We start from the raw sequence: 19,605 nt of genomic DNA, 5'->3' as shown, positions 1-19,605 counted from the left end.
AAAAATATCAAATACTGTAAGGCAGAACTTTACTACCAGAATCATTCTTCAAATGCTTCAGAAGGCATCTTGGCCCGTGAGTCCACAAGCTTCAGTAACTGGAGCAGTTCCTGAGCAAGTTATTCACTGAGAACTTGGCATGCAGTGGTGGTGTTGGGATGATTGGTAACATTTACTTCCCCCGCTTCATTTGCCTTGGTTGCTATTTCAGACACTTTCCAGCTGAGTGGGGTAGGATCACCCTGCTAGGCTACTGCATATGATAGGAGGGTGGTTTTTCCTCTCGGTATAGCAATTTGGGAGATAGGAAGTTCACCAGTCCACCACACATACATGAGCACTAGTTTAGCAGGGTTTACTCTCTTATTTAGAAACCAGAAGTGTTCACATAGGTGCAGTTTCAGACAAAACTTTCTTGTCTACACTGCCCTTGGTACACCATTACGATAAATGAGGTTAAAAGTAAATGCATGAGAACTTGACACCCTGAAAAGTCGAGTTATTTGTCACATATTTGGATGGGGCATGGAGAGGAACAGCCTCTAGGTAGTTGTTGGGTAGCTCCGTGTTAATAGTATAATGACAAGGAACTTTCTCCCCATATCTACGATAATACATCCAGATAACTTCAAATAATCCTTGGATCCTTCATGTTATTGCCACCCTATCAGTTGCTGTAACTGTTGAATGAGATCCCATCAAAGCTTTCTGCTAACACTAGTGCTCTCCCCCAGCATAAGGAGCCTCTTCTATAGACAGAAGATGTCTTGTGCTGCAGGGAAGGCCCACCATTAGTGGAAAGTTATGGGGGGACCTAGTCCAATGTGTTAGAGAGTTTCATAGAATCATAGAGTTGGAAGGGGCCTCACAGACCGTCTAGTCCAATCCTCTGCCCAGTACCCCCTGAAGTTATATCATTGTCTTGCCATAAGCTGTGCAAACAATTAATTGCTTATAAGTGAGGAGCCCACAAAGACTTGTGGGGGCATTTCATTTTTCCTTCCTAAGATTTATTTATTTAAAACATTTATATGCTACCTTTCCACCCAAATAGGGTCTCCAAGGTGGTGAACAGCAGGTTTTAAAACTTTAAAATAGTATTTTAAATGTATATAAAAATACAATAAAAAACCTTTAGACAACCAGGGTAAAGGGCCAGTAAGTGTTTATTGGGGTATGCCAAACAAAAGAAAAGTCTTCATGCCCATACCCTCTTTCCTTTTCCTGATTCCCCCTCTGTTTCTTACACACCAGCCAACCTACCTTTATCTGACCTCTGCCTTCACCTTTTCCTCTTTCCTCCCCCCAGCAGCCTTTTCCCGAGGAAAAGGTTGGCCCAGTTGCACAATGTGGAACCTGTAAGGACTTGCAGGGGGGGGGCACCTCACTTTCCCCTGTATCCCCTCCCCTCACTATTTTCTCTTTCCCTCCTCTTGGTAACTCCATTGTCCTCACTTTTCCTTGTCTCCTTCCCACCCACTAACCAACTTTTTTTTAATCTGCCCTTATCTTCTGCTATATATGTTATTTATTTACTTCATATATAGCCCACCATTCTCCCCAGTGAAAAACCAAAGACACTTATTTTCCTCTCTTCCATTTTGTCCTGACAACAACCCTGTGAGGTAAGTTAGGCTGTGTGCATGTGATTGGTCTAAGGTTACCCAGTGAGCTTCCACTGCAGAGTGGGAATTCAAACTTGAGCCTCTCGGATCCTAGTATGAAACTCTTAACAACTACACCACACTGGTTTTCAGGGGGTAGCTGCTGTTGAACCGTAGCAAGCAGCTGGGCCAGGTAACCCATGCAAGTCACATGGTAGCAGATCACCTGGTAGTTACTCCCAGGCCTGGCCATGATTCCTCTTCCAGGGAAAGATTGGCCATTGGCAAGTTGCATGGAAGTAAGTAACCTGGTGGTTGCTACTGGACCTGGCCCCAGTGATTCCCTCCATCAAAGGTCAAAAGAGCCCTGGAAAGGGCCCTCCTACCTGCCTTTTACGGACAGAAACCAAGGCTGGTGACAGTGTTGTAGTTGCCTAGCAATGGCTACTAAAGACATTTGTTTTTTTAAAGCTATAGGCACTGCTTCTATCATTTGGGGGGCTTTAAAGCCCCCCTTTTTTGTAGGTTTCAGATTTTTTCTGAGAACCTGCAGTTTTTCTCAGGTTTGTAGAAAGATTTTTCTTGTCTATCCATGGCCCCAGTCTCTAGGTTTAAGTATTCACAGATGGGGCTCTGTTTAAAATTAGATATATTGATGCTTGAAGGAGTGTATTTATTGCCCACTTAGAAGGCAACTTAAAAGTGTGCTGTTTATTCTGAGGATTTTGTAGTACTTGCCATGGTCTTCATTGGGCAGTTTTTACAGCAGTGCCATTTCTTATCACTGCACAGGACCATAGCACAGAACCTCCATATGGTGCTGATACTCTACGCTGGTGGGTGGCTGAGTCAAATGTTTTTACAGAAGTACTGATTGGACCAGCGGTGCTTAACTCAGCCCGAGATGACATCAACAAGGTAGGAAGTAAAACTGAATGATGCTGCCTCTTGACTAGAACTCATCCCAGAACAAAAATGTCAGCTTGGCCTTTGGAGTGCATAACCAGAAAGAATGTATTTGAGCCTTTACTATTTGCAAGTTTTTTCTTTGGATCTTAACACTAGTTCCTGCCTGGCTTGTATAACTTGATGTCGAGAGATAATGAAACTTTTCCTAATGTATTTTGTCTTCAGACGCTTGTTCATTCTGTCTTCGTTTGGCAAAGGCCTGCCTTGTGGATCACACTGGGGTTTAAATGGACCCTCTGAAAGCACAACACAAGGCTTTCTGAGCCCTACATCACTACCTTCTCTTCCCTCCCCCTTTGTAACAGATTATTCTATCCATGCCTCATTAAAGCTTCCAAACACACAGAGAATCATATCCATTCCACCCAAACCAAACTGATGTAAGGTACACTGTTGCAACTTAGCACAACGGAACCAGTGTCATTCATAACAGCCACGGAGAAGCCAGAGCTATTGGGGGAATACTACATAACAGAGCCAAGCAAGTACCCAGCCACAGGCAAAAAGTAGTGGTATGCAAACACAGTTGTTGTATAGGATGGGTCCCACTTGTCCTCAGACTGAAAGATGATAAATCAGCTGTCCCTCCTGCTGTTGGGCTAAGTTGCAACAGCTTTCCTTGCTCCAGTTTAGTTTGGGTGAAATGGAGATGATTCTCTGGTTTGATGTTGGTCTCCTTGCTTCACTTTGGTTCTGGGGGGAGTCCATTCCCATGCCTCAGTTTGGTTCTGTTGGGCTATCTCTGGGATGAGCTTGCATTTGGGAGTGGGCCTTGGCCATGGCAGCCTTGCCCCAGGGTATTTGTGCCTCCTGAGAACCCGCTTGGAAACATTCCCATCATAAGAAATAATGGAGAGTGAAGAGTGGCTGAGCAGCTTGCTGAGGGGACACTTGGGTTTTGGAGGTGGGAGATGTCAGTTTGGTTCTGTTGGACATTCTGTGTGTGGAGCTTGCCTTGGCCTTGGCAGCCTTGCACCAGTGTGTTTCTGCCGTGGGAGTCAGCTTTTATTTTTTCCCCATAGGAAACAATAGCTGGGGGCACCTTCTTTGGGGGCCCATAGAATTGGGCCCAGGGGTCCAATCTTCAAGAAAAGTAGCAGGTCTTTAGAGGACAGTCAGGAGTAGGTTCCCTGCAGTTTTGGTGGAGCTTGGCTGAAAAATAACACACACCACTCTGCAAAAAAATGGGAGCTGCTGTTTCTTTTCTGATTCTTTGCAGAGAAACAGCCAGGTTTCTTGAATTAACTGGAATATATCTGGATTAATGCAGGTGCCTAAATCTGGGTACCTGGATTGAGCCAGGGATTCTCTATTGTGATCTGGCAAAGTGAGATTTTGCCGAATTGGCAAAAATCCAGCTTTCCCCCGGAATCCTGGACCTGGATTGCACACCTGATTAGCATAATGGCATTGCATCATCTATGGAGCTTATTTTAGCACTCCAGGGGAAAACAAGAGGAGGTTGTTATTTGGGTCAACAGCTTCTATCCTTGCTACAACATCTAGTTTCTGCCTTGAGCCCTGGGCATCAGTCAGAGCAGTCAGCCGTCACATTTGCAGCTGTAATACACATGCCCAGAGCTTCACTTGCAGGTTTTAGGACAGAAAAGAGCCAAAAAACCTTTTGGAGATCAGGTAGCTACTACTGGGCATGATTCTGAGATGCACAGGGCTTCAGGAGCTTCCCTGGGTGCCTTCTAGGCAATGTGAATTGCCTTTTTCCTTCTGCCTCAGTGTGTCTCTGTAAGCCTTGAGGTGGGGAAGAAAAGACTTAGGAGGAGGGGGGATGAAAATCTGAAAATTGTTTTGGCTGTCTCAACTGTACTATTTATAGAACTTCTTTTGCTTAGTTCTGGACTTGGTGGAAAACCTTTTTGTTTAACACATATTACTGAATGGTTGTTTATAGCTTCGGAATACACTCCGGTTTTTGTTGGGCAATCTGGCTGGCTTCAATCCAGAGACAGATGCAGTTCCCATTGCAGACATGTATGTAATCGACCAGTATATGCTTCACTTGCTGCAGGGCTATGCAAATAAGGTAAGCAAGGAGAACTTGGTGGGGTTCCAAGATGGTAGTGACATCAAGGGTCATTGAACAATCAGCTGGCAAGAGGCATTATTTCTAAGAGTGCCATTCATATGCTGGTAGCAAACAACAGTGAGATGGATATCTGATTAAGTGTCTGGAGAGTGTAGTGGGCTGAGTTGAGGGCCAATAAACAGAAGCTTAAATAAGACAAGACTGAGGTCCTGTTCGTCAAACATAATGCTGATCATGGATTAAGAAGTTCATCTGTTTTAGATTGGTTGCATTCAGCTTGAAAGAGCAGGGGTGTTATGAGGTGTGTTTGATTCCATTTGACATTCAAATCTCACCTGTGGCACATAATGCCTTTAAAATGAGCTTTGGTTGATCTGCCAGCAGCATCCTTCCTTAGAAAAGCCCAATTTGGCCAATGTTTTCATATCATATCTCTGTATGGATTGGGATCAACATATGTGAAGGACTGCCTACTCACTTACGAACATACCCAACCAGTATGGTCTTTTTCAGAGGCCCTGCTTCATGTGCCTGCATCTTCTGGCATTAGGCAGGTGGCAACTCATTGAAGTGCCTTCTCAGTAGTGGCACCAAAACTCCGGAAAGCTATTCCCTGGGAGACTCATCTATGCCCTTCTGTTGCCATCTTCTGCTAAGATTTTTGTTTTGTTTTGTTGGGAGTTTCTTCATTGATCCCTCCTTCCTGGCCAATGTTTAAATTACTGTTTTTAAAGTTTTGGTATGTATTTTAGCTCTGATTTTAATCATTTTAATGATGTGTTTTTGTTGGTTTTAAATGGTATTTAAAGTATGATTTTATTATATAAGTTTAAATGCGTTTAACCACCTTGATGGCCCTTATTGAGGGCAGAAAGGCAGAGTATAAATTTTGTCAAATAAATAATATCCATATTTAGATTACTTTCAGTCTGTTGGGGCAATCTTCTGAAGGTTTGTTTGGAAAATTCAATTAGTGCAGAAGGTCTTAAGAGCCTGGTCTGACAAGGAAAGTATTGCCTATTCAAACTAGCATTGGCTATCCAGGATCTTGGACAGCTGTCTTTTCTGTAACCTGTTACTTGATCCTTTTTTCTAACTGGAGATACCTGGGATTGAACTCAGGAGCTTCATGCTTTGAGCTGAAAAGGAATTCATGATCCAGGGCAGTGCAGACTTTCTTGACCTTGCTACTTAAACATTTTCTCTAACCAAGATTTAATCTTGATGGTACCAATGATAACTATCCAAGTCTGTGTGCTGCAATATACCATCCTTGGTTAGTGGACATTTTTAGAAAATCACAGTTGTCTCCAATCTCTGGTGTGACTTTGCATGGATGTCTCCCTTCCTCTATCTTTATATTCATTACCATTGACATTTTTTTACAACTGTGTTTCTTTGCCTTTCGTTCCCCAGGTTACAAATGCATATAAGGAATATGACTACGGCAAAGTCATTCGATTACTGCAGGCCTTCCACAATAGAGAACTCTCTAGTTTTTACTTCAGCATAGTCAAGGACAGGTGGGTATGATAGATAACACTCCCTGTTATTACCAGGACATTTGTATTTCTCATCTTTCAATTATGCTGAAGTGTGCCTTCTTGTTCATGCAAGGAATTCTGGTTTTTCCTAAGTATGAAAACACTTGTATAAATGGAGTATCATTATTATTGGTTTACAGAAACTTCTCTGATCACACCAGCATCACCTTCTACCTGATAGGCTTATTTCTTTTGTTTAATATGTAAAGCTCACTACTAAATTTTTAGTCAAACCCACTTGCCCTGAGGAGGCTGAATGGAGGCCCTCCCTTCTCCCAGGGAAGTCTAATACTAAATTAAAAGTTTGAACATTCATCCTTGTGAAGGCTAGATATATAAATCTGAATATGTGGTGATGCTTCTTTAAAATGCATTCAGGTGGAAATTAAAGACAGGCAACTTCCACATGTCTCCATTTTATTTCAGACTTTATTGTGAAGAAGAAAAAGATCCTAAACGTCGTTCCTGTCAGACAGCCTTAGCAGAGGTTTTGGACACATTGGTTCGTTCTTTTGCCCCAATCCTTCCTCATCTGTCTGAGGAGGTATTCCAGTACCTTCCATTTAGGAAAGGTGAGATGCTAGTGAAACCATGAAGATAAAATTGAACTTCTGAAGCTCATCAAGTGATGACTCATGCAAAACTTGTATTGGAGGAAGGAGGTGGGTTAAATTGGGAAGAGGTGGGGGTAAAATTGGGTGAACATAGGCTAGTTAGCTGGAACTGTCAGCTGGCCCACAGAAGGGTACAATTTATAATCATAATGTGGTAAGTACTGGACATCCCAGGTGTGAAGACTCAGGCTGCTGAGCATGTGCTGATTACAGAGAGAGCCTCACAGTCATACGGGGACCAGTGTGGTTCATGTGACCAAAACATGATGTGGTTAGGAAGCATGCGAGATATCCCAGGTGTACAGACTTGGAAGCATTAATGATAGCAGGAAATCAGAATGAAGGAGAAAACACTAAAAAATCCCTTCTAGAAGTAGAAAAAGATTATAACCTGTCTAACCTGACAGCGTCCCATAGAATTTCCCTACATTTTAGACTTTATTTGAAGCATTGTTCAAAGGAGTTGGGCGTGTGCTTAGTCAGAACAAAGCACCAGCCAGAAAGGCGTTGGATAGATATATCTGAGGAGTTCTTAAGAGCTCTGACATGGAAGAACCAACCTTGCTTTCCGTAGTTAAAAAGAACCTGAATGCAGGCGCCTTCTTGAATGTAGGTTAAAAGGCTCTTTACCCTTAGCTAAATAGCCAGTTAGAAAAGGATAAAGCCAAAAAGGTATGAAACCTGGTACAACCATCACATAACTTGTGAGTAGAATACCTGAAGTACTCCAGATGCAAGAATCATATTGGCAACTTCACACCCATAGAATGCTTTTTCTGTAAAGAAGTTACTTAGAGAATATTAAGAGTCATGATTTGTTTAGTTGTAAACTGGCCTTTATGGAAGGGCAAGGTATACATCTCTTAATAAATAAATTAGCATATCCCAAAATTGGCAGCTTCTGCTGGGAAAAAGTCAAAAGGAACTTTCCCATTTCTAGACCAGTAAATGGACAGGTTGATAGTGCAAAGAAAGGGGGTGGGAGGCTTAGCCTATAGGCAAAATGGAGTTTGATAACTTGGCCAAACTTTTTTTTTTTTAGGTAAGTCAGTAAAAGTTGAGATTCATGATACAAGGTGATGAATTTACTAGTCAAAGGTCCATCATTGATGGCTGCTGTATGAATAAGCTAGACCTGTTGGATTCCTATCTGCCAAGGCCAGACCACTGTAAGCACAGAGGGCAGTTTTACCTAACCATAACAATGTTCGCCTATGTGGTATAGCAATTAGTATCTTTCTTTTGCTAGTACAAATCCCTGCCAGGCCAGAAAGTTTACTGTGTGGTCTTTGACTAGTCACTCTCTTAGCCTAATCCATCTCCCACAAAGGCTGTGAGAATAAAGGTAGCTGAGGAGAGAGAGTGGGCCACGGGGAGGAAGGGTAAGATGTGTATGTAATACAAGTCCCTATGTTCAGTGTTTTATTGTTTTCCCCCATGTTACCCATCCATTTATATCGGAAGTCACCAGGGTCGTGGCTGTATCTTCTCCCTGGCCAGTGAGAATCAAGGCTGTTCCTAGAGGAAACTAGTTTTTCTGGATTAAATGTTTATATTCTGATTTTGAAATGAGTCTAGAAAGCATAAAGTACCTTCTAGGTATAAAGAGCTGCTGTCTGGACCTGATTAAGATGTTTCCAAAACTGTGTATGTTGAGTCCATGAAATTAGAACAATGCTTAAGAAGTTCTAACAAGTCTGTTAAGAATAAGTGATTGTTTTAAAACAACTAGTAACATCTGTTGTTAAAATTTTACATCCATAGTTCGTTCCAGGAAGACAGTGTTCTGAGTTCAAAATCTATTAAAGAGCCTGAGGTATTAACTTCTTTTCCTTTGCAAGAGTCGGATAGTGTGTTTCGTTCTGGATGGATGAACACAAGCCCTGTGTGGAAGAAACCAGGCCTTGAGGAAGCAGTGGAAGGTGCCTGTGCAATGCGAGATGCCTTCCTTGGTTCTATCGCAGGCAGAAACGCTTTGGAACATCAGGTGGTCCTGGTTATTGAACCTGGCTTGCTCTTTGAATTAATGGAGGTCAGTATAATATTTGATTTATATAGCACTCTTCAGGACAACTTAATGCCCACTCAGAGTGGTTTAAAAAGTATATTATCATTATCCCCACAACAATCACCCTGTAAGGTGGATGAGGCTGAGAGAGTTCCAGAGTGCTGTGACTGACCCAAGGTCACCCAGCTGGCTTCAAGTAGAGGAGTGGGGAATCAAATCTGGTTCCTTAACCACACCACCAAACTGGCTGGTAATTATGAAAATAATTACCAGCAAACCTGTGAAATCTGAACTCCAGCTATTGCTGATGTCTTGAATGTTCCTAAATATTAAGAAAAGGTCTAAATCCTATTAGTCTTTCTACTAGCACAGCAGTGTAAGTGGTGATCTTGTCCAGTTCCCCCTTTCTCTGCAGCCCTGTACCATACGGCATTTTATCAATATAGATTCCCTGAAAACAGCCATTCTTGGCTTGTGCCAGTAGAATTGATACTATAAACAGTTCCAAACGTCTTGATGTAGGCATGTCTCTTCCCAGCATGAGGCCATATTGAGTTTCCTAAATTGGTTTGTGATTCAGACTTACTCTTTTCCAGCCCTACCTTTTAGTTACTAGAGTTTCCCATGTGCAAGTATATTATAGCACTCCCACCATCTTGTTTGTCAGTTAACAGCTAAAGGCTCTCTTCTATAATACATGAAAGTCAGATGTGTTTACGCACACCACCATTTGAGTTTTAGGCAAGTGTAAGTCTCGCAGCTACATAAATATACTGCTGTGTGAATATGGTTGCATGTTTCTCTTAGAACTTGCTAATACTAGTCTTCATTTAGCAGTTGTGTTCCTTGCTCTTTCTCTCATAAGCTTAGAGTGCTGCCTGTTTGCCAAGCCATTTTCTCAATATAAAAGATTTTACAACTTATCAATTCTAATTCTTCTCCCCAGGTGCTACAGCAGGAGGAGTCTTCCAGTACATCCCAGCTAAATGAAATAATGATGGCATCACAGACCTCCCTGCTGACAGAAGCACCTAGAGATGTGATTGCTGATGAAAACATAATAAAAGGAACATTTCTGATTAACTTGGAAGGTAAGTACAAGTGGTAGCATCTAGTACTTTGGACTTCCTTTGGTGCAAGTGATACTTAATTGGATTCTTTCAACAGGTGGTGACATCCGGGAAGAATCCTCATATAAAGTAATAGTTTTACCAGCTGCCAAGTCAAAATGTCTCCGTTGTCGAAAATACACTGCTGATTCACCAGAAACACCATGTGCACGCTGCATGGAAATCCTTAGTGGGAAGTGATGTGCATTTAAAGTACCAATTAGACTAATACTATGTCTAAAGTAGATGGACACATTTGCTAGATTCTTCTTTTCTGGAAAAATGGAAGGCATGTAGAAATGTTCATGCAGAAGATATTTGCTATTCCTGTCGGGGATATTGTTTATCTTTTAACATGGAAGTTATGTACGCGTGTACACTTAATAAAGTGTTTATTAGATATGCTTAGTGGTCCTTGCTGTACTTTACATGACCAATACTAATTTTCAGAGATTTAAACTTCTAAAAAGGAATCTGTTACATAAACATTTTGAGACCAGAACTGCAACTGGGTTTTATCAAACCACTTTTTCTGGCTGACAGTAGGTCTAATATTGAGCACTCTGTGGTCAAAAGTAGCAAGAGGCAGTAAGTTGCATGCTTCCTATTAACTGGACTTTGCTTCAGCCTCTCACTAGCAAACTGCAGGGAAAGGTTAGAAAAAAACATGGGAAGGAGTGATCGCTGATCTCTCATAACCAAGAAATTTCACTAATGTCTGTATTTATTCTATGCTAATGAAAACAAGTCTTAAAGAGTTGTCTTCCACAAATAGGTAACAATACCAATAACTTTAGTATAGAAAATCTTTTAATACATTACAGATTGAGTCAATTCTGAGGTTTTTTGTTTTTACATGGCAGTTTTTCTACTGACCTTGTAATGAGAACACCATCCATGTTCATCCTAGTCTGAATTACACATTGCTTATCTCTGCTAGAACTGAGAGTATATCTTCACTCAGTATGGCCTGATTAACTTCAAGGAAAGCAATGGGCAAATGTTACGTGTGTAGTTCCCTCCAAAATCCACCCCGTCTAACGCGTAGGGTAATGATTCTTCAGTTCAGCTGGTTAGATACTAGTGTTCTTTAGATCACTGTCAGCATCATTACAGCTTCTACAGTACTATAGTTTATAAACAGAGTGAAATCTTCAGCTTTTAGACTTCAACTGCAAATGTTTTAACCTTCCATAGTACAGGTTAATAAAGTAATCAATGGGAGTATTCTGCAAATTTTAACACACTGACAATTTTAATATTTTGAACAACTGCATAGGGAAGCAGAAATTTCAACACAGGCGATCTAGTGCTAGACACAATTTACAATATTTTTACAGTAAGCTGTACAACAATAGGGGAAGGAGTTACAGAAGACAAGTGTTTTTATAGAACTTGATGAGCTTAATTTAGATTCCTGATTGTTTTTATATCAATGGTCAAAAAAGCCAAGAGGTGGTATGGTGCAGTAGCTACACAAAGCATCAGAAGCTCACCCGGCTAAATCTTAACATGATTTTTGTGTGCTAAAGGCCTCTTGCCAAGCAGTTTCCTTTGTTAAACCAGAAGCATTTCTAAGCAACATTCATAAAATACAATTGTTGGGTTTTTTGGCTGCTCGTTAATTTGTCATTCAGTAATACCTAATTTCTTAACTTTATAAAATGAAAAACCTCTAACAAGTTAATCAAAGCAGCAAGAAAGCTGCTCTGAAACCTATACTACTGCACAAGTGATTGAATTAGAAATAAATATTGAGGGGTATAGATAAATATACAAGAGTGATAGATTGTTGGTATTACCACCACAGAAAGGCAGAACTTCACATAACATACCATCTCCTAAAAGCCCAAAACTTCTTAGTTCATAAAAGTCATTGAGGATTCCCCCACCCCCACCCCTCTAGACAGTTCTGCTTCTGTATACAAAAGAGCCATGCGTTTAACTTATGCTAGAGAACAGTTTGAAACGATCCATGGAACTGTGGTAACATTGCCATCATGACATAGCTTCCACTGCCTCAATTAGATTCAAGGCAACACTGTACTGGCCATGGTTTTCAGGTAAGTGTTCTATCACTTTATCAACAAGCTTTGCAGTTGTAGCAATTGGCACTTCTACATTTTGAAGATCTTGGGGGTCCTGCAGAAGAAAGAGGAACAGTCTTCAAACATTCACCTCTCAAGAAAATTAGTACAAAATGCTTTTTCAAGTGGTGTATCACCTCAAAGGATATTGAGAAAGTAGATAAAAACCTACAAAGGGAAATGTTGGAAATGTCAAGATATAGATGGAACTTTTTACCATATGTAGTGAGTGGACTTATGAAAAGACAAAAAGATATTGGAAGGAAATGTATGGGAAAATGCAGAAGATATTAAAATTTATGTTTTAATATATGTTATTAGGAATATTGCCTAATAAACTGCCAAAAGTTTTGGAAGAGATATTTGAATATATGGTGACAGCAGCTAGAATCATTTATGCAGCAAAATGAAAATCAGATATCTGCCCAAGTTTAAATTAAGGGGAATATAAACTTGCTAAATATGCAGCAATGGCAAAATTAACAACCTATTTGAGAAACAGATCTATCACGAAATTTGAGGAGAGATGGAATGTGTATTATGAAAACAAGAGAAAAATTTAGAATCATATGAGATTTATAACTTACTTCCTTTTTATATTTTGATATATTATCTATTTGTTAAAAGTTATAGAAGTTATGTAAAACTGGTGAAAGTATGTAATACTGAATATGTAGTAATGTTGAAACCAATAATGTAGCTGTAAAACAGATTAGCTATGTAACTTGTAACTTAAAATGTTGAACATAAATGTACTCTAACGTAAGTACCATTGGATTTAAATAGTGTCTTAAAAATTTAATGCAGGAGATGTTGAAGAGATGTATTTCCCATTTTATATATTGACGATCAGGGCTTTTTTTCTGGGAAAAGAGGTGGTGGAACTCAGAACCGCCCAATCATGTCACGTTGGGTCAGCTGGAACAAGGGGGGAGTTTTTTAAAGTTTACATTGCCCTTGGCGAAAATGGTCACATGGCCGGTGGCACCGCCCCCTGATCTCCAGACAGAGAGGAGTTTAGATTGCCCTCCACACCACTGGAGCGGCATGGAGGGCAATCTAAACTCCCCTCTGTCTGGAGATCAGGGGGTGGGGCCACTGGCCATGTGACCATTTTCAAGAGGTGCCAGAACTCCGTTCCACCGTGTTCCCGCTGAAAAAAAACCCTGTTGATGATTATTATATATAATTATTTCTGATATATGCAAATATGCTCTACAGCTCCTTTTTTCTTTTCTGTATCCCCCTTTATACTATTATTTTGTTTTTTTTTAAATAAAAAATATATAACTAAAAACAAAACATTCACTTCTCCAAGCCATTTCAAGTTTGTATTTTCTAATGAATACAAAGTAGAGATAATTTGAATCTAAATCTTTATTCTCCTTCCAGTTATGTGGAATATTCTTTCACATCATCCAAACAATACAGAGACCAACTGAACTCAAGTTGGAAGTCTAATTGCTAGGATAACAAAAAGAAAAAACAAACAACTTCTTGAAGTTACTACTTATTTCTCCCAACAAGTACTGGAGAATGTGCTCTCTTAATAAAACGTTCTGTATCCCGACCTGCACCAATGTTACGTAGTATTTTCTGGTTAAAGATTAATAGTCCCTTTACACAAAGTAGTCCAGATCTCTGAAGTAGAGGTTTTTTGGGTGCCTGTGTCAGATGAGCAGATCCTGCCTTCTACACATCGAAAGTGAGTCTTGTCCTATAAACATTTCCTGATAAGATGCTTTTTTCTAGAAACCTGAAATGCACTGCACAGTGCCCATGTGGAAACATTCATAAATAACAAATGCTGGACATAGGACTTGATCCATTTCCAATCAAAAGAACTCACCATAGCTTTAAGCCAAGTGCAGAGTGTTGGAGGCAGTCTGGCAAGCAGCTCCATGCCTTCCTTGGTCTGGGTGTGCAGTAACGCATAGGCCAGCCTCTGGCCTGTCAGCACCAGTAGCTGAGATGCAAGGACTTCTTTGTCATGTACTTGAAGAATAGCCTGATTATCAGAAGATAGCATAGCTCTCAGTGAAGACTTTTCAAATAGAGACAACAGCCTGTTTGGCTTGCTTCTCAAGCTGCTCACATAAAACAGAAACCCCCCCTCCCCACAGTGATGGTGAATCAACTTCAGGCTGGGTTGAATGGATGCGATTTTTACTGATACTAGAGAAATAGAGGAGTAGGCAATGTGGTGGACTGCCATCCACCAAGAGCAACATAGAAGACCTTGATTCCTCAAGCAAAATTACCAAGACCCCTCCACTGCATTATCAAGCCTAGAGAACTGGTCTGTTTTCAACTCTAAAAGAGAAATGCTCTGTTTTCTCCTGTTATTAAAAATTCAGCTCCATCTTAAAACTAATTCAAACTGATAAACAGCAGAGTACTTAGGCAGGATCTAGATCTGCCCTCTAGCTGCAAGTCTGCTGCTGTCCCAGAGAAACTGAGGTCACTACCACACCTGACTATGACCTGTTTACCTCTTCTCCAAGATGATCCAGGCCATAGTTATAAAGCTCACACACATAGTGCTGCCTAACCACGTCTTCATTGACCTGAAGATGCTGAGCCAAATCCACAATCAGTGCTGGCCAATCTCTATCTTTTACCGACAAGACTATTGCTTCTTCCGGGCTGCCTTTAGTTTTCTGGGATGAAGACTGGGCTTGTACCAATGCAGTCAACAATCTGGTTAAGAACTGTTAAGGAAAAAGCGATCACCACGTCAGCAGCACTTCAATTTTACAAAACCAAAGTTAACAGTTTTCCACAGAGATTCAACTTACTTGATGTCGCGCAGATAACAGAGCTGGATCCACATCACCACTAGGCAGCAACTGAATTGAAGTCAGGTCTTTGAAAAAGGCATTTTTGCCCTACGTAAAGAATGGAACAATATGCTCTTCAGTAACAAAGATGGAAGGTTAAATAGTTCAAACTTTAAGAATTCAGGTTTTCCTCTGTAGGCATTTCTAATCTCAGGACTGGTGCTCAAACTGTACATGTCCCAGTGCAATGCCACTGACCACATCTTCTATGCACATGTTTTTATATAATTGCAGCTGTATGAGCTCAGGAAAGCAGAAATTACCACAAGCTTCATACAGCTGCAATTAAATAACAACTTGTGCATAGAAGATGTGGTCAACTGTACCATGCCATCACATATAATTTACATGAAAGTTAAACGAACTCCTTAACATGGGAAGCAGCCCAGAAAGCTGTGGAGAATTCTATGTGTGCCATCTATGGTGCTTCCACGCATACAGCACAGTTGCTGATCTTTTAGCTGCAGCTTCTTGCTTCATAACAGATTCTGCTCTGGAGAGAAATGGGAGCTTCAGAAACAGCTTTTCAGGGAGGCACAGGGGACTTATACAAATTGGGAAAGTTTGAAAAACCTATATATGGATGGGGGGGGGGTGGATTCAAACTTGATTCTTCAACCACCCACCCATGTACTAAATATGTTTAATTTATTCACTCAGATATTTTCAGAAGGCAAAATAAGACTTAAGTTGTTGCTTATAACAAGTCTTCTACGGACATACCTTACTATCAAAAAGAGAGAGGGGCTTCACGCTCTTCAGTGAAAACTTCATGATCCCATACAAAATGGTGCAGAGCACTGACTGGTGCTCTGCAAGAGGGTAATGGATATGTTTCTGCTCCAGGGCTAATTCCACCAGTGAGATCTGTCCTTCTACAGACACCCAGGCATCTTCCGAATCCTGCACAGGAAGCTGCATTTCATCACTCCGTACATCAGCCTGATGTAATGAAGCAGAGCGGAGTTTTAAAAAAAACTCATTTAATTGGCAAAGCCTCAGTTTTAGTAGTTACAAATGCAGAACCAGAAGTCAAACCCACTAGCAAAAATACTACATGGGCCAAATAAAATAAAAACAAATTCACTTAATGTTACCTTTCAAGAATACAGTCTAATAGAAATTTCACCAATATTCCTTATCAAGCTGCATTCTTAAAATGAGAAACTTATAGTTCAATAAAGTGTTTGTGTCAAATGTTGCTTTGAGTGATATATGAACCTTTTCTTATACAGACACGCTCTTCTTGTGGTAGACAAAATGCCCAAGTGCAGGATGGGGTTTGTTTGTTTTTACCTCCATGAGTGTCTGAAGAAGATCTGAGCAACAGCCAAGGAAAGAGGTTACTGCAGCATCACTCATCCCTACATCCTGTTTGAGAAAAAGCTGTTAGCCTATGCTAAATTATTTCTCATGAACACATTTTAAAAACATTTTTGTAACAAAAGCTGTTAGGCTTGATGCCAAAATATACTCCTGAACAGCAAGAACCTGGTAATAGAAAAATTCTTAATTTTTCTGTAACATCAGTTAAATATATCCCTTACCCCAAAGTGAAGCAGAATTAGGCTTCTTCCCATCTCTCATAGGGCAAAACCAAATATGCATGTGCTAAGGAAGCTGAGGGGGAAACAAAGGGCAACTCTCACAAGAAGTGGCTATATTGTTGGCCATATTTCTCATAGAAACTGAAGAAAAAGCCCTCTGGCCTACGGCAGGATTGCTGTTGTCAAGAGAGAGTCCCCGGTGAGGTCACTTGCAGCCATCTGGCAGCAATACTGTAATCACTCAAAGCTACAGTTCCTTGACTTAAAAATTTTAAAGACACAGCCAGTGCTGTCTCGAACAGGCCCCTCTTGAGCCATGACAAAGAGAAAACAGAAGCTTTCCTTCTTTAAATGTAGTTTTATTCTTCACTAGAATGACTATTGGTGATTTAAAAAAACAAGAGACATAAGTCATCTCAGCGTCAAGGGTGAGGAAAAACAGAGAACAGCAATGGAAATCCTCTCTCCGTGGCAACAAAAAAGAACTGAGGGAGTAGCACACTTACTCCTGGTCTTGTGATTTGGGGGGGAGGGGGGACAGGAAAGCACCAAGGGGGAAGAGGGGTGGCTCCTAGTCTTCTAGAAAACTCTGGAAATCTTTTCCATGACTGGCTTGCCCATGCACAGTCCCAGTGTGGGACTGCACAGAAGCCATGAAGATGAACAGAAAAGTCTTAAATTTTCCATAACATCAGTTAAATATATCCCTTACCCCTTAGAATTCTTACTAATGAAACTACAGAAATAATAGAAATTAGGAAATCTGTGCCTCAGGCCAACATGCCCTTTTTCATACTAGTAGTTAAACTAAAATTCAGCTTGGAGGGCCAGTTTAATCAATGCACTTATCACTGGCCAGGCTAAAGAGGGATGTATGCCAACTGTGGATGATTTTGAGTGCAGAATGCAGCTTTCAGGCAGGTGGAATTGTAAAGAGCCGAAAAGGTGGGCGTGGAGCAGTGGAGACAGCATCATGTCTGCCTCCTTCTCAGCCACCAGGCCCGGGGTGGGGGAGGTGACTGAGGCACCTTATAAAGATCCACATGCCATCCAGTTGATCAATAGCAGCTGGTCCTTTATGAGTCAGGCACTCAATGACAGCTGGCACTCTGACAGCCAGCTGTCTGACAATCAGCTGTTGGGAAGCTCCACCATGGGGGAGGGGAAGGGGAGTAAAGAGGCAGAAATTGCTCAGGAGGAATTAATTGGTCCCTCCCAGGCTGGGCCACATCCCCATAAGGCTTCTGGGTAGTGGAATGCCACAGTGTGCTCCAGGCTTGGCTAGAGTCATCCAAAGGCCCGAGGGAAGAGGCCAAGGAGAACAGACCAGCTGTGGCTCCCAGCTCAGAAGAAAGCAGGCCAGGGAACCCAAGGTAGGTTAGGGTGGTACCCAACCCCTGCCCCTCTCTCTCTGAGGCCAAGGGAAGGCAATTCAGCCCAATTAGGACCTGGTACATGGCAGCTGGGGCTGGGATTTCAACAAAGGTGCAGAGGAATTAGACTGGCATGGTCCCCTTGGCCTGAACTCAAGGAAAGGCACAGTAAAGTACCTGAGGTCTCTCTTCCAGAACTATGATCTTACTCATGGCTCTTTCATCTCATGCTGTCATCAGATCAGTCACACATTTCTTCAATAAATAGTAAAAAAAATTACTTGCCCTTCTGCATAATCTGTCCTTCGGCACTTTCCCAACCTATTACAGAAATTTTCCTCTTGTTAAAGTCTAATAATCCATTTAATAAAAACTATTGAATTCAGTGCATTCCTGTGCTCCCATGGAGGAACAGCTTCTCTCTTATGCACACAACTCTCATTTCCCACAAAACCAATAAATGAAAGGAAATATCAGGTAATTTTGAAGGCTCCCCCGCCCTCCAGGCTTAGTACTGCTCCATAATACAAACAACAGCTGTTCATCAATTAGAGCTACTACACCAGGCCAGTAACTTGTAAGAGCACCCATAAAGGGCACAACCTGAAGCTGCTAACAGTTTAAGAATCTACCCCACCAAAATGCTGGGGTGGGACCAGCTGGTGCACCATGCTATGTTTAGTGCTTACAACAATAAAAGAACACTCCCTCTTACACACTTTTTTCACAACAGCTTATACAAATATGCAAGAGCCCCGTGGCACAGAGTGGTAAGCTGCAGTGCTGCAACCCAAGCTCTGCTCACGACCTGAGTTCAATTCCGGCGGAAGCTGGGTTCAGGTAGCTGGCTCAAGGTTGACTCAGCCTTCCATCCTTCCGAGGTCGGTAAAATGAGTACCCAGTTTCCTGGGGGTAAAGTGTAGATGACTGGGGAAGGCAATGGCAAACCACCCCATAACAAAAGTCTGCCATGAAAACATCGTGATGCGACGTCTCCCCATGGGTCAGTAATGACTCGGTGCTTGCACAGGGGACTACCTTTACCTTTTATGCAAATATATGAAGATTGAATCAACTAATTCAAAGGGATCAGATCTCCCACTCTCTTAATTTTTACTTCAGCCACCTACAGCAGTAGGGGGTGTCCCAATTTGTTTGGTGCAGTGGTGTTGGGGTGCCATGCTTTGTTCTACTGTTGGTCTAACCACTGTAATTTATACAAGGAGGGGGGAGAACAGGAGAAAAGGATACTGATCCAACCAATTCTGAGCCCCCATACCACACACACAGAAATGCACGTTCTAAGCATGGACCTCCTGGATCGCTTGCAACTCTTCTTCTACAGGGTGAACTTCCTAGTTTAAAATGTTGATTTAAAATGTAAGGCCTCAATCCTTTTCTCACCTGACAAAAACAAATGGGAAATTCTAACATGTACCTTGTCCATTAAGTAGGTAGCAGCAGAAAGCCTTTTCACGATGAATGTGTTCCACATCATTAGGGCAATTCCTGAAACAAGAACATGACTTTAAAATCTCTAATAGGCCGGTATGCAAAAATGAATGTTTATTCTTTGAAAAATGAGTCAACTTTTTTTTACTTAATTACATCATTTATAGTCTGTCTTTCTCACTGAAAGTCAAGGCGGATTACATGGTGTGAGTCAGTACAATCAGTATCATGACATTTCAATATACATGTAATGAGTATATACATGCAATTTGCAAGATTTAAAGAAAAAGTAAGAATGAAAAGAAAGGTTTGAAGATTTAACAGTGTTGAAACAGAGCACAGGTAAATTTTATAACTGATATATTAAGCAACACAGGAACTACCCAGTAGGATCATACTTATAGCAATAGTAGT

The 19,605-nt window shown here is 41.2% G+C and overlaps 2 protein-coding genes across 3 annotated transcripts in view; one reads left to right on the top strand and one right to left on the bottom strand.

Moving 5' to 3' along the window:
* Positions 1-10,296, top strand: part of IARS2 (isoleucyl-tRNA synthetase 2, mitochondrial) — a 50,518-nt gene extending 40,222 nt beyond the window's left edge. Inside the window, exons 17-23 of the mRNA XM_054980684.1 lie at positions 2,397-2,522; positions 4,483-4,614; positions 6,034-6,140; positions 6,588-6,733; positions 8,617-8,807; positions 9,730-9,874; positions 9,951-10,296. Coding sequence (XP_054836659.1) covers positions 2,397-2,522; positions 4,483-4,614; positions 6,034-6,140; positions 6,588-6,733; positions 8,617-8,807; positions 9,730-9,874; positions 9,951-10,093 — 990 coding nt within the window. The 3' untranslated portion in view covers positions 10,094-10,296. The remainder of the gene's footprint in view (positions 1-2,396; positions 2,523-4,482; positions 4,615-6,033; positions 6,141-6,587; positions 6,734-8,616; positions 8,808-9,729; positions 9,875-9,950) is intronic.
* Positions 10,297-11,128: 832 nt separating this feature from the next.
* The window catches only part of RAB3GAP2 (RAB3 GTPase activating non-catalytic protein subunit 2), a 76,706-nt gene continuing 68,229 nt past the window's right edge, over positions 11,129-19,605 (bottom strand). Inside the window, exons 28-35 of one of the 2 annotated variants that reach the window (XM_054980663.1) lie at positions 19,178-19,248; positions 18,025-18,060; positions 16,116-16,190; positions 15,543-15,761; positions 14,778-14,867; positions 14,472-14,690; positions 13,829-13,987; positions 11,129-12,034 (exon numbers count right to left, since the gene is read on the bottom strand). In XM_054980663.1, the coding sequence (XP_054836638.1) occupies positions 11,891-12,034; positions 13,829-13,987; positions 14,472-14,690; positions 14,778-14,867; positions 15,543-15,761; positions 16,116-16,190; positions 18,025-18,060; positions 19,178-19,248 (1,013 nt within the window). In that variant the 3' untranslated portion in view covers positions 11,129-11,890. The remainder of the gene's footprint in view (positions 12,035-13,828; positions 13,988-14,471; positions 14,691-14,777; positions 14,868-15,542; positions 15,762-16,115; positions 16,191-18,024; positions 18,061-19,177; positions 19,249-19,605) is intronic. The other variant, XM_054980672.1, reaches the window with a different exon arrangement.

This window comes from Eublepharis macularius, chromosome 1, assembly GCF_028583425.1.
Source record: "Eublepharis macularius isolate TG4126 chromosome 1, MPM_Emac_v1.0, whole genome shotgun sequence".
Classification (NCBI taxonomy): Eukaryota; Metazoa; Chordata; class Lepidosauria; order Squamata; family Eublepharidae; genus Eublepharis; species Eublepharis macularius.
Note: the sequence above shows the minus strand (reverse complement) of the source record. Positions and strands in the feature narration are given on the sequence as shown.